General features: G+C 48.6%; 1 protein-coding gene across 2 annotated transcripts in view; it reads right to left on the bottom strand.

The window, feature by feature from the left end:
* GNAL (G protein subunit alpha L) overlaps window positions 1-13,297 on the bottom strand; it is a 71,073-nt gene that overhangs the window by 45,151 nt on the left and 12,625 nt on the right. The window contains exons 1-5 of one of the 2 annotated variants that reach the window (XM_027526282.1): window positions 6,746-6,835; window positions 5,945-6,188; window positions 5,656-5,728; window positions 4,933-4,987; window positions 4,535-4,654 (exon numbers count right to left, since the gene is read on the bottom strand). In XM_027526282.1, coding sequence (XP_027382083.1) covers window positions 4,535-4,654; window positions 4,933-4,987; window positions 5,656-5,728; window positions 5,945-6,086 — 390 coding nt within the window. In that variant the 5' untranslated portion in view covers window positions 6,087-6,188; window positions 6,746-6,835. Of the gene's footprint in view, window positions 1-4,534; window positions 4,655-4,932; window positions 4,988-5,655; window positions 5,729-5,944; window positions 6,189-6,745; window positions 6,836-13,297 lie in introns of those variants that run through there. The other variant, XM_027526284.1, reaches the window with a different exon arrangement.

Below are 13,297 nucleotides of genomic sequence, written 5' to 3'. Positions count from 1 at the left end.
GTGAATGACCCAGTAATTCCCAAAGTTTCATTTTCAATCACTTGCATTTTTGCTCCTAAGAGAAAGCAGTGGCCGCCAGAGCTGACTGTCTCCGGCATGCTGGAGGTTGACCACAGTGACTCCAGAGACCACCCTGCTCTTCTGGGAAACTTCCTCTTGCCAGGCTGTTTCAAAGGACTGCACCCGGCCTGACTATGCCTCTCCACCCGCAGCTGGAACCAGGCTGACCCGGCGATGGGGGTGGACTGGCGATTCTGGAGCCCAGGAAGGCCACATGGCAGGCTTTGGAGTCAGGCCACTGGGCTCCAGTCCTGAACTCTGACTCTGGAGCAGTCAACCGCCTCCTCTGAGCTCCTATCCCCAACGAGGGCTGGGAGGATAACAGAGACATTGTGATCACTGGATTCAGGACATGGCCTGAAGGCTTCGGGAGCTGAGGCCTCGTTTTCACTGATATCAAACCAGCAGACCGACACCGCCAAAACAAGATGAAAACCAAGGAAGAGAAAATTGTTTCTGATAGACTCTTATGTATTTTAATATCCCACTTTTGTTTTTCTTTACATTTTTACTATAAACTATAAATTTATCCCAGATCAAAATATTTTCTGCAGAATATAATATTTTTGACTCTGCCCAGGGCTTCCCCGGAGAAGGCAATGGCAACCCATTCCAGTACTCTTGCCTGGAAAATCCCATGGACTGAGGGGCCTGGTGGGCTGCAGTCCATAGGGTCGCTAGGAGTCGGACATGACTGAGCGACTTCACTTTCACTTTTCACTTTCATGCATTGGAGAAGGAAATGGCAACCCACTCCAGTGTTCTTGCCTGGAGAATCCCAGGGACTGGCGAGCCTGGTGGGCTGCCGTCTATGGGGTCGCACAGAGTCGGATACGACTGAAGCGACTTAGCAGCAGCAGGGCTTCCCTGGTGGCTCAGATGTTAAAGCATCTGCCTGCAATGCAGGAGACTCAGGTTTGATCCCTGGGTTGGGAAGATCCTCTGGAGGAGGACTTGTGATAAACATCCATTTAGGAGACGGGTGATGACAACAGAGCCCTGACTTACCTGACTGCTCTCTGATTGCTCACTAAGTCTCACTTATCCACCGGCCCTTAGAAATGCTAGCAAAACACACCTTTAAGGGAGCTAATATAATACCCACATTTTGGGAATAAAACACCAAACAAACCAATTAATACTCCAGTTTAATTCATCACTGATTCTCTACGGGCTTCCCAGGTGGCACTAGTGGTAAGGAACCTGTCTGCCAATGCAGGAGTCAGAAGAGACGCAGGTTTGATCCCTGGGTCAGGAAGATCCTCTAAAGAAGGGCATGGCAACCCACTCCAGTATTCTTGCCTGGAGAATCCCATGGACAGAGGAGCCTGGCGGACTACAGTCCATGGGGTTGCAAAGAGTCAGACACAACTGAGCAACTTGGCACACTAATTGTCTGGTATTGCGCTAAGAGTTTTGGTGGAGCAATTGCAGTATTGTTCCACTTTGTAAGTGATCAAATAGTGCACGTTCTGTCATGCCCACCACCTGGCCTGTGTGTCTCCTACCACTTCCTGTGCAGACTGGCTAGGTGCACAGACAGGGCGTCAGCCAGTGAAGGGGTCGAGGCCATGTGGACAGGTGCTCATGAGCAAAGCACTGTGAACAGGCAGTGGCCAGTGAGCTGTCCATTCCAGACTTCCCAGTGTCTCCGTCTGGACTGTTCCAGGTGCCTCTGAGATGGTCCCCCCACTTCACCTCTCCCTCCCCAGAACCTGTTCCACCCACAGCCAGAGCGACAGTGATGCAACACTCAGGTATCCCCTCTCAGAGGTTCCAATCTCTCCCAGGTGGGGACAGACCAGGCCTGAGAGCCTCCAGCGCTTGCCCTGACCTCCCCAGGCACCCTCTGCTGGGCAGGCCACTAGCCAGCCTCACTCCTCTTCCTGTTACAACATTAGGGCTGTTCATGGAGTCGCAAAGAGTTGGCCACGACTGAACAACAAGGGTTCAACCGAGATTCACTCAGGAGTCTAAGGTGAAGAGTAAACCCAGGCATGACATTCTTAGAGGAAATTCTCAGAACCCTCTGAGATATTCTAGACTTTTCATTATAAACAGTAACCTTATGCAGAATCTCAAATTCTTAATAATGAACAAGAAACTCCAACTTTCTTCTAATTTTTCCTTCTTAAATTAAATAACTCTGAAATTAATTTTTAATGATAGGAAATATTTGGTTCAGAAATTATTCTAGATCTATAGGGAAACAAACTTAAGACCCTCAAGGAATTGGACTGTGACACAGAAAGATTTTCTCAAGGATTTAATCTGAAATTTAGTAAATTCGTGTTATGTTTACTATTAAAATATTTGATTTAGCGCTACTGTTATGGTTTTTAAAATGGATATGTTCTTTAAACAAAAGTTAATTGTCTTCAAATGAACCAAGTGTTATTAGAATATGTCAGACATTTGCCTTAACATCACCCTTATGAGGCTCATCAGAACATAAATTCAAGAACTATTCAATCTAATAGTACAAATGATGAATATTTCAGAGCACTACAGAATAAACATTACTGAAACCTGTATGCACATTAAAATAAAACAGAATTTTCAGGAAAAAAGTTAATATTAGACACTGATTTCCTTTTTTATGTAAATGCTGGCTCAATTGTAAATATAATCTTATTTGACACAGAGACCCAGTATGACAACAGAATGTAGGCTTAAAAACTACCAAAAAAAAAAAGTTTTGCTTCTGAAAAAGCATTACAATTCCATCTGCATTAGCTGGTTCCCAATGTTCTTTTAATGACAGTTAATTATGACCATCATTTCACAATGGCTTCAACATACCTATATGAAAATATATGTCTTTAGTGCAAATGGTTTCTCGAGTTTTTTTTTATTATTAAAAATTGTTCTATAGCTCAATAACACATTTGCAAATTAGGTGCTTTGGGTTCCTTAGTAACCCACACGGGTGTTACTGTTTTTGGATTTCAGATGGAATCTGGGCGGCCTTGTCACGTGTGTGTTCGTCATGAGCAGAAGAAAATATGACAGATCAATCCATCTTGATGTTAATTTCTCATTATATGCTGAGAATAACGTCTCCTTTCATCAGAACCACACAGAAGGTGTTTCATGATTACTTTTAGATGAGCACGCAGGACAAAATTTAGAACTCAAATGCATATCTATAAATAAGTAAATCTGAAGGGGATTGAGAACACCTGATTTCAGTTAGGAGCCTGCAGTTCTGGGAGACTTTTCTAGTATGTAAACCATCGTAGCGCGCTAGGAGGACCCAGGCTCCAGTAGGCTGAAGCCCAGCTTTGTCCCCCATCGTTTCCTTGACACCTCCCCTCCACGACATCCAGTTAAAGACACAGTTAAGTAAACAACAGCGTGCCTGCCATGCCAGATACCGCAGTCACTTTTTCTAGGTGGTTTGCCATCGCTACCTTTGTCTTCTTAGAAATTCTAAGGGTTTCATTGGCTATGTTGGAATGCTTATCAGTAACAAACGTCATGTGAGAGGATGCAGTAAAAAGCTTTAAAAAGTAATTCTTATCCGCCATCTGGACACAGAGCCTATGGGGCAATTGTGTTCTACTGAAGGGGGCGGGGCGGGGGATGTACATGGGCCCATCTGTCTTACACAGAGCCTCCCATGTCAGCTTTCTTTGGAAAAGAGAGTGCTGAGAATGAAAAACGTCTCAAGGCCACTATGCCAGGCAGAGGAAACTTTGAAATACTGTTTTTTTTTTTGGGGGGGGGGTACACCCACACACACTCTTCTGGCACAACTAAAAAAATTGATTTTCTGACAAACTGAAGAAATATTTTCTTCTTTGAAACATGCTACATCAAATGACCAAACAACAGTATTTTAAAGAAACATATGTCCACCAAACAAGAGAAAACTCATATTCACATCACCCTCTCACATAAGCAACAGTGCTATCCAAGTGATCGAAAAAGCAGCCCAAAATTCTGCGGACATGAAAGGAATTACATTTTCCCAGGAGACAGTCGACATTCAGAAGTGATCCAGGTGTGACCTACATCTGGTCTGCGCCCCTCATGTGAGCTGAAGAACCCCCATCTTAAGAGTAAACTGGGTTCTGTTCTCTTACTCCCAAGGGTATGATCACATACCATAAAGCACTTCTGCTCATACAATTTTTACTCTTCTGTTATATGGGAAACGGCATAATTGTTGATTTAGAAATACGCAGGGGTAAAAGCACCACCAGTATTTCTTAGAGGTATGCTGTCTTCCTGATCATCACCCGCACCAACATGCTCATTAAAACATTGCTTACAATCTTATTGTCTTTATTACTACTTTTAACACGTGTTAATATTTTGGTCTACAAGGAAGCATTTCTTCCAGGCAGAGAACTAGAATTTTGAAGAAAGTCAATAATGAAATAGCATTTATACTGGTTCTCAGTAAGCCACCTGGTTAACAACTGTTCCATCTTGCACCGTTTAAAATACTTCAGTAAGGATTACTTACCTGGGAATATTCAAAGTCAGTGATGGGGGCAATGCTCTTGATATAGTCTGATCGAAACTGGTTTTCTGGGTTGGCCAGTGGAACGGGGGGAATTATGGTACTCATTGCCGACACAATTGTCTACAGTGGAATGAAGGAAAAGAATGTATGGATAAATACACCATTTAGGCTCCATGTGTGATAATCTAGTCTGTGATTTCTGTGTATACCGTTTGAGGGAGCAGAGGACACAACCTTTTCACTGAACAAATATTTAGGAAATTCCTGGGACTTCCCTGATGGTCCAGTATTTGAGGTGCCAATGCTCCCAAATCAGGAGGCATGGGTTCAATCTCTGGTAGGGGAAGTAAGATCCCTCATGCTGCACAGCTTGGCCAAAAACAAAACAAAATCCTTACCACAATAGCATCCTTAACGTTTTTCCGGATGTCCAGAATTTTCTGTTTCTTCTCTCTGTGTGAAAAGAGAATGGTTATTAATTAACTTTCTGCACAGCTGGTTGAATGCTGAATGAAGCTTTAGATTCCCAGATGCAGTGGGGCTAACATAGTACCACTAGACTTCAACATTAGCCCCAGGACAACAGTGAAAAGTTGTTTCTTTTTTTCAATCTGGGCAAGAAAAATACCTACCTTTACAGGTTTGGACTCTAAATAAATTTGAAGGGACGCACCACAGACTCTAGCTCTAGACAACCACACAGGTTAAACATAACAAGGTAAAATGGTCATGGCTACTGTTACCAAAAATACAGGGCTACACTTGCAAACATATCTTATTTGAATCTATCCATATGTTGAATTGAAATAGATGCAGACACAGGGAGAAGTATATATTGACACATTAAGTGAGATCATAGCAATAATAATAACACAGATCAATACCTCGAGTATCTAATAAATCATACTTTGTTAAGTAAATATTTTGATGTAGGCACCACCAGAGGAAGGATTTGCTTAAATATGCCAAATTCAACAACTCGCGTCTATATTTTCTGTCCTTAAAGGCTGACTCAAAGATCAAATTAACTGTTTAGAGAGAACATTTTTGGGGAGGCCGGGAGAGAAGGGACAAAGTTTGCATGTGGTTGGGAAACAAACCCGGAATGGGTCATTCCTTACTCTGGATTAAAGCCGTTGACGTGCAGGATCCTCATTTGCTTGACGATAGTGCTTTTCCCAGACTCACCAGCTCCTGAAAATACACAGAGAGAACGCTGTGACCGGGGGCTGGAGACCGTGGCCATCTCTCCCGCCACCAGAGACGCACAAGCGTCCTGCCCGCGCGCGGGCGTCTTCAAGCGCGCGCTCGCTGTCGGCGGGGGCGCTGGCCTCGCAGCCCGGCCCTCTATGAGCCGCAGGCCGTGCGCTCCGCTCTGGCCAGGCGCCGCCGCGCACCCCCGGGCCTTACCCAGCAGCAGTAGGCGGTGAGTCGCTTTGTAAGCCAGCCGCTCCTTTTGCAACTGCTTCTCGATCTTCTTGTTGGCCTCGCGCCGCTCCTTTTCATCGACGCCCTGGTCTTCTGACGTCTTGCTGTTGCCCAAACACCCCATGCCTGCCCGCTCGCGTGGACCTCAGGCACGGTTAGGAATTTGCACAAAAGGCGGCAGACAGCTGTAGGTGTGTGTAGACCCTGCGGCGGCCTCTCTTCCTCGCTGTTGAAAGAGACGTTCCGGTCTCTCGGTGTTTTACGACCAGAGTAGGCGTTTCTTCTCCCTCCCCGTGCCCACCGCGAGCTCCCAACTCAGAGAACACAAAGAAGACGCGCGGAGCCAACTGCTTTTTAAAGACAATTGTTTAGAATGATCTGCTAGATAAACAGCAGTAAGCGGAGACAAGGCGGAGAGCGCCGGTCCTCCGGAGCCGGCCGGGTGGCGCTGGCCCTCCCCGCGCCCCGCGCGCCCCTCTCCGCGCGCCCGGCTGCTCGCGCCCGATGAGCTGCTGGGGAGCGCCTAGGGGGACCGGAGCATGGACGCTCTGCCGGGTGCCTGGGCCCCGCCGGTGGCGGCCGAGCAAGGCGCGGTGGGACGGTGCGCGCCGGGTCCCCGCCAGTGATTGTGGGCACCTGTCGGCCATCCGCGCCCCATCCCAGCTCCGAGCCCCTGAGGCCTCCTCGCGGCGGGGAAAAGGAGCCGACTCAGGGCGGTGGGGCAGGGGGTCCTGGGATCTGGAAGGGTGGCGGCCGCCCTCAAAGGGAACCGCGGAGGCTCACCCGCGTGCGGTCCGGACGCGGCGCGCGCGGCTCCTTCGCAGCCCGAGCGGCTCTGGGTCTGGGCGTGCGCTCCCGCGATCCCGCACCGCCTCCGGCTCGCGGCGGGCGAGGCCTCGTGCTGGATCATACATATTCTATCAGGGGGAGGGTCCGTGGCGGGCTCAGGCAGCCCGCCTCCCCTCGTTCCCGTTCTAGACGGTTCCAGCGCTCCCACGCCGCCTCTCGCCCCCGGCTCTCCTCCGCGCGCTCTGAGCAGCTTGGCTACTTTTCTGCAAGACGCCGTGGCCCCGAGCCTGGCTCCGCCGCCAGAACCAGTGAGGGCGGCTGCTCGTTCCCACCTGTTGCGCGGGTGCCAGCCAGTCACTCTCCCGCTGCTGGACGTCCCGCTACTGGACGTGCTCGGCATCCTCGCTGCTGGACGCGGGGGATCACCCCCCTGTGAGTCTCCAGGCTCGGGACCCTGGCAGCGCGCGCCAGTTCCTCTCAGGGCTCCTCTTGGCTCTGCTGTCCAGTCCCCCTCCAGCCCTGACGTTCCCTCGCGGTCCCCACGCCTGGCCTCCTGGGCCCAGCGCTCCGCGGGCCTCACCCGGCTTCCCGCTCTTTCTTCCATTCTCTACAGCGCTTTCCTTCCAGCGGACAAACACCGTCAACTCCGTCCAGTCTGACGTTTTGACACCGACGGCCCTCTAGGCCATACTTCCACCCCACCGTGTCTTGCTGCCCACGGGCTCCGAGTTAAAACCTAGGACTGACTCCCCCCGCCCCGGGCGGTTCACCCTACCTCGGTTCACACTTCAGCTCCTGCGGTCGGGCTTCGACCCACTCTTCACTGAAATACTCTCTCTCGGAGCCATCAGTGGACCCCGGGGTCAGCCTTCCCCCAGGAACTGTGGTCTTGACCTTCTCTAACTCTCCTGGAGACTCCTTCCTCCTCCCCCCGACCATGTCCTTGAATTTCCCTCCCCCTCCACCGGGAGCAGGCGCCTCAGCCCCAGCCCAGCCCCCTCCTGTCCGCAGCGCCCCAAGCACACCTCCACATCGGGGCCTCCCAGGATCTTCGGTTCTACGGACCTACGGACCGGACCAGACCGAGATCTGAGCTCATTCCCTTGCCCACCCACACCTCCAGCCGCTCCTCTCTGTCTCTGTGAATAAGGTCCCTGATTTGCCGAACCAGGACATGGTTTGATCCCCTCCTTTTCCTTCTTGCAAACCCAGTCACTGTGTTCCTTTGGGTGCCTTTCCTAAACATCGTTCCTGTTCTTTCCACCCCATCTGCCATTGCCATGGTCACTGTCCAGCCTGGATGTCAGCAGTGGCCTTCTGCTCACTTATTCCTGCCTCTCTGCACAGTTGCCACAGTGACAATGCAGATCTGACCACATCACTGTCCCCACCACCCCCAAGTCCCCAGCCATGGTCCATCAAGACTGTTTTCGGGTAAACTGTGCACTTTGATGGAGAAGGCAATGGCACCCCACTCCAGTACTCTTGCTTGGAAAATCCCATGGACGGAGTAGCCTGGTAGGCTGCAGTCCATGGGGTCGCAAAGAGTCGTACACAACTGCGTGACTTCACTTTCACTTTTCACTTTCATGCATTAGAAAAGGAAATGGCAACCCACTCTAGTGTTCTTGCCTGGAGAATCCCAGGGACGGGGGAGCCTGGTGGGCTGCTGTCTATGGGGTCACACAGAGTCGGACACGACTGAAGCGACTTAGCAGCAGCAGCAGCAGTGCAGCTTGAGCAGTCATGTCCATGCTTCCTGGAGCTGCTCCAGTCCCCCTTCGGCCCCTGTGCGTGAACACCCCAGGACATAATGTGGGCACGTGTGTGCTTCTCTGTCTGGGAGACTTGCTGTAATGGTTTGTTTACTGCTCTTTCAAAAGTCCACTGGACTTGGGCTCAGTGAGGGCCAGGGCGGAGCCTGCCCTCAGCACCTGCTTTGCTGTGCCCGGTTCAGTGCCTGGCCAAGGAAGGAGAGGCCCCATGAGTCTTCATTGGATGGATGTATGAATGAATTCCCGAAAGCCAAAGATAACTCCACTCCAAGTGTAGGTTCTTATGAAAGGAATTTCACCATCAGATTTTAAATTCATAAGATACCTGTCCAGTTTAGCACCATATCCATATAGGAATACTCTTTCAAAAACAAAAGCAGCGAAGCTTTCTTTCTGTCAGGGCAGAAGCAAAGACACAGGATGAGCTGTGAAAGGACTTTTCAGCTTGTGAAAGGACACTATTCAGCAGTGTTCTGAGGCCTCCCTCTTTGTGTTAACACAAATATTTACCTTATTTTGGTAAATATACACAACATATCATGGAAGGTGGTGGGCGGGGCAGTGAGAGGTGAGAACAGGTGCACAAACAGCAGAGTGTGGTGGGATGTTTTAAGGGATATGTCTATTTTTTCTTATATTTTTTCAAGGTGGATATGTTTTCAAGGATATGTCTATTTTTTCAAGGTGTCTATAAAATTGTTAGCTGGAAGAGAAGGAGACAAAACATATCCCCTGGAAACTTGCTGTGCTTAGTCGCTCAATCGTGTTCAACTCTGTGACCCCATGGACTGCAACCCGCCAGGCTTCTCAGGCAAGAATACTGGAGTGGGTTGCCATGACCTCCTCCAGGGGATCTTCCTAACCTGGGATTGAACCCAGGTCTCCTGCTTTGCAGGCGAATTCTTTCCATCTGAGCCATCAGGGAAACTGATAAAGGGGAGAAATAAGAACCTGTAACCCTAAAAAATATAGCAAAAGTTTTCACTTGGTCAAATTTAGGAATTAGAATTAAAATAACTCATTTCTATGACTTATCCAGTGATTGCTGGCACTGAGCTAAATCCTTTCCACGGAGTGGTTTATTTAGTATTTGCAATAACCCTAAAAGGAACTATTGTGACTGTTGTTTCATAGAATGCTAGAGGGTGAATAAGAGGTGTGTATGGGATCTAAACCTTTGCAGCCTGGCTGCAGCATCTGCACTGTCCATCCACAGAACACTGTTGTTGTTGTTGTGTAGTCACTTAGTCGTCTCCCGACTCTTTTGCTATCCCATGGATTGTAGCTCGCCAGCCTCCTCTGTCCATGGAATTCTCCAGGCAAGGACAATGGAGTGGGTTGCCATTTCCTTCTCCAGGGCATCTTCCCAACCCAGGGATGGAACCCGAACCTCCTGCATTGGCAGGCATGTTCTTTACCACCTAGCCACCTGGGAACCAGTCCAAAACATAAAAGCAACTTGTTTACACGGCAATGCAACATTTCTGATGAGAAATACCAAGGTGATCTTTGCATAGTCAATTATCAGGTAGGAGGTGAAGACACTTAAAAACCAGTCATGTGGCCTTTTCCTAGTCTGGTCTAGGCGACCAGTCCTCCTTTGAGCTTTGAACCCTGGGCTCAGAATCCGGATCCCAGCTGGCTCACCTGGAACACAGCAGCGGCTGTTGGGGAGCAGCTGGGAGCGGGTGATGCCGGCATCTGTTGCCAAGCAACGGCATCGCAGCAGCATCACCACCCTCCTCCTTGCAGCGCACGCCCACCTGCGGATGTGAAGGGCTGCTGAGGGGGCAGCCAGGTGGGGGGATGCTGGGGTGAGGGGAGGCCCCAGGCAAGGAGGAGGGTTGAGAAGACATGGAGTTTAGGGTGAAAGGGCAAATGTGAAACAAAGTGGTTTTTCCTGCTCTTGTTGATGTGAAGAGACAAGGAGTCTTGTGAAAGTGAAAGTGGCTCAGTCATATCAGACTCTTTGTGACCCCATGGACTGTAGCCTGCCAGGCTCCTCTGTTCATGGAATTCCCCAGGCAAGAATACTGGAGTGGGTAGCTGTTCCCTTCTGCAGGGGATCTTCCCAACCCAGGGATCAAACCCAAGCCTCCTGCATTGCAGGAAGGTTCTTTACCAGCTGAGCTACCAGAGAAGCCCCCGAGAGTGCATTTGAAAGTTGAATTATTTGAATTTCTTTTGTACTTAATTTGTGAATTTTGAATAACGATTTTGAAATTTGTTTTTTGTTTCAGCCCCTCCCCCCCGCCATTGAAGCTGGCAGATGTCCAAAAGTTGACAACTATTCTCTGGTTGCTGCTGCTGCTGCTAAGTCACTTCAGTCGTGTCCGACTCTGTGCGACCCCATAGACGGCAGCCCACCAGGCTCCCCCGTCCCTGGAATTCTCCAGGCAAGAACACTGGAGTGGGTTGCCATTTCCTTCTCCAGTGCATGAAAGTGAAAAGTGAAAGGCAAGTCGCTCAGTCATGTCCGACCCTCAGCAACCCCATGGACTGCAGCCTTCCAGGTTCCTCTGTCCATGGGATTTTCCAGGCAAGAGTACTGGAGTGGGGTGCCATTGCCTTCTCCGGTTAGCTGGACCTAAATCTCTGATAGCAATGGGAACAAAATTCGTTTTCTGTTATATAAGGAGGCCCTCCACAGAAATTTAATTAACAACAAGATGAAAAAAATTCAAAGGAACTGTCTCACATCACCTCAGGCCTGGATTCAGGAGATGCTGAGCTCATTTGAAAAGTGACCAGAATGCTGTGGAGCACAAAATAGCGGATATATTGAATTAAATTTAAAAAATCAATGTTTTTTTTTAATAACTGGTCTAGCATTTTATGGGACTTCCCTGCTCACTCAGTGGTAAAGAATCTGCCTGCAATGTGGGAGACCAGGGTTCAATCCCTGGGTTGGCAAGATCCCCTGGAGGAGGTCGTGGCGACTCACTCCAGTATTCTTGCCTGGAGAATCCCATGGGCAGAGGAGCCTGGCAGGCTGCAGTCCTTAGGGTTGAACAGAGTTGGACATGGCTGGAGTGACTAAGCAGCAGCAAAAGCAGACCCTGGTGGGGCAGGGGATGTACAGAGAGCAAGAGAACATCTATCTTGAGTGGCCTGACCATACACCCCTGTAGATGAAAGACTGTGGTACCATACAGATGTTTTAAAGGATTTCTCAGAATAAAATGTTAGAACTACCATCTTTGGAGAAAACACATGGTGATGTCTGTTAACTGGTGCAGTCTCCTCTTTTATGTACTAACTACAGATGTGGCTCAGATGGTAGACAGTCTGTCTGCAATGTGGGAGACCTGGGTTCGATCCCTGGGTTGGGAAGATCCCCTGGAGAAGGAAGTGGCAACTCACTCCAGTATTCTTGCCTGGAAAATCCCATGGATGGAGGAGCCTGGCGGGCTACAGTCCATGGGGTTGCAAAGAGTCAAACACAACTGAGTGACTTCACTTTCTTTCTTTCTAGCATTTTATACTGTAGAGGTTACTAAAGGTTAAAACTGCATTCTAAGACATTAGGAGCAGGAATATTGAAAGATTTAAAAGAGGAGAAACAAAGCAGAGTGAGAAAGGCCAGCAGTCCTGACTCGATGCAGTGATATGGACCCAGGAAACTAAAAGCTGTGCCTGTTTTGCAAACAGACTCAGTGGGGTCAGCGTGAGGGCGGCTGAATGGCCGAGGCAGACATGGCTCTTGTGCTGCCTCGTGCCTTTTAGCACTTTGCAGCTGTTTTCTCTCTTTCTTTTCTTAGGGTCTCGGTGGAAATGGTCCGTGTGGATTATCTTCATTCTCAGCAGCAAAGCTTGCTCCATGACCTAATCACAACACACTTTAAACATCTTTTTTTTTTTTTAACATTGTTAAATAGAAAAGTAGGGAAATATTTTCACCTCTCCCTTTCTGTACACAGCACTCTGCAATCAAATATTGTAGCATTTATGGAAATAATTTCTCTTCCACAGCAAAGCACACTGCTGAGCCATCAGGGATATCCCATGAATGTACATAAGACCACTGAATTGTATACTGAAAAATGTTAAGATGGTAAATTATATGTTTAACTACAAAAACAAGAAAAAAAATTCACACTCAGGATCTTCATCATGACAGTGGTTTCCACTGTTTGTTTTGAGGCAGTTAATGTTGTAATAGTTATGACCAACCTAGATAGCATATTAAAAAGCAGAGACATTACTTTGTCAACAAAGGTCCATCTAGTCAAGGCTATGGTTTTTCCAGTAGTCATGTATGGATGTGAGAGTTGGACTATAAAGAAAGCTGAGCATTGAAGAACTGATGCTTTTGAACTGTGGTGTTAGAGAAGACTCTTGAGAGTCCCTTGGACTGCAAGGTGATCCAACCAGTCTATCCTAAAGGAGATCAGTCCTGGGTGTTCATTGGAAGGACTCATGTTGAAGTTGAAACTCCAGTATTTGGCCACCTGATGCGAAGAGCTGACTCATTTGAAAAGACCCTGATGCTGGGAAAGATTGAGGGCAGGAGGAGAAGGGGACGACAGAGGATGAGATGGTTGGATGGCATCACCAACTCAATGGACATGGGTTTGGGTGGACTCCAGGAGTTGGTGATGGACAGGGAGGCCTGGCGTGCTGCCATTCATAGGGTTGCAAAGAGTCAGACACCACTGAGCGACTGAACTGAACTGAACTGAATGTTGTAATTAACACGGGGGCCAGTTCTTGTTTACAAACATCTCCTGCAGTTATAGTTTCTGACCAGCAGGTGGCGGCGCAGAGCCCA

This window comes from Bos indicus x Bos taurus, chromosome 24 (assembly GCF_003369695.1).
Source record: "Bos indicus x Bos taurus breed Angus x Brahman F1 hybrid chromosome 24, Bos_hybrid_MaternalHap_v2.0, whole genome shotgun sequence".
Classification (NCBI taxonomy): Eukaryota; Metazoa; Chordata; class Mammalia; order Artiodactyla; family Bovidae; genus Bos; species Bos indicus x Bos taurus.
This window is presented reverse-complemented; position numbering and strand designations above follow the sequence as displayed.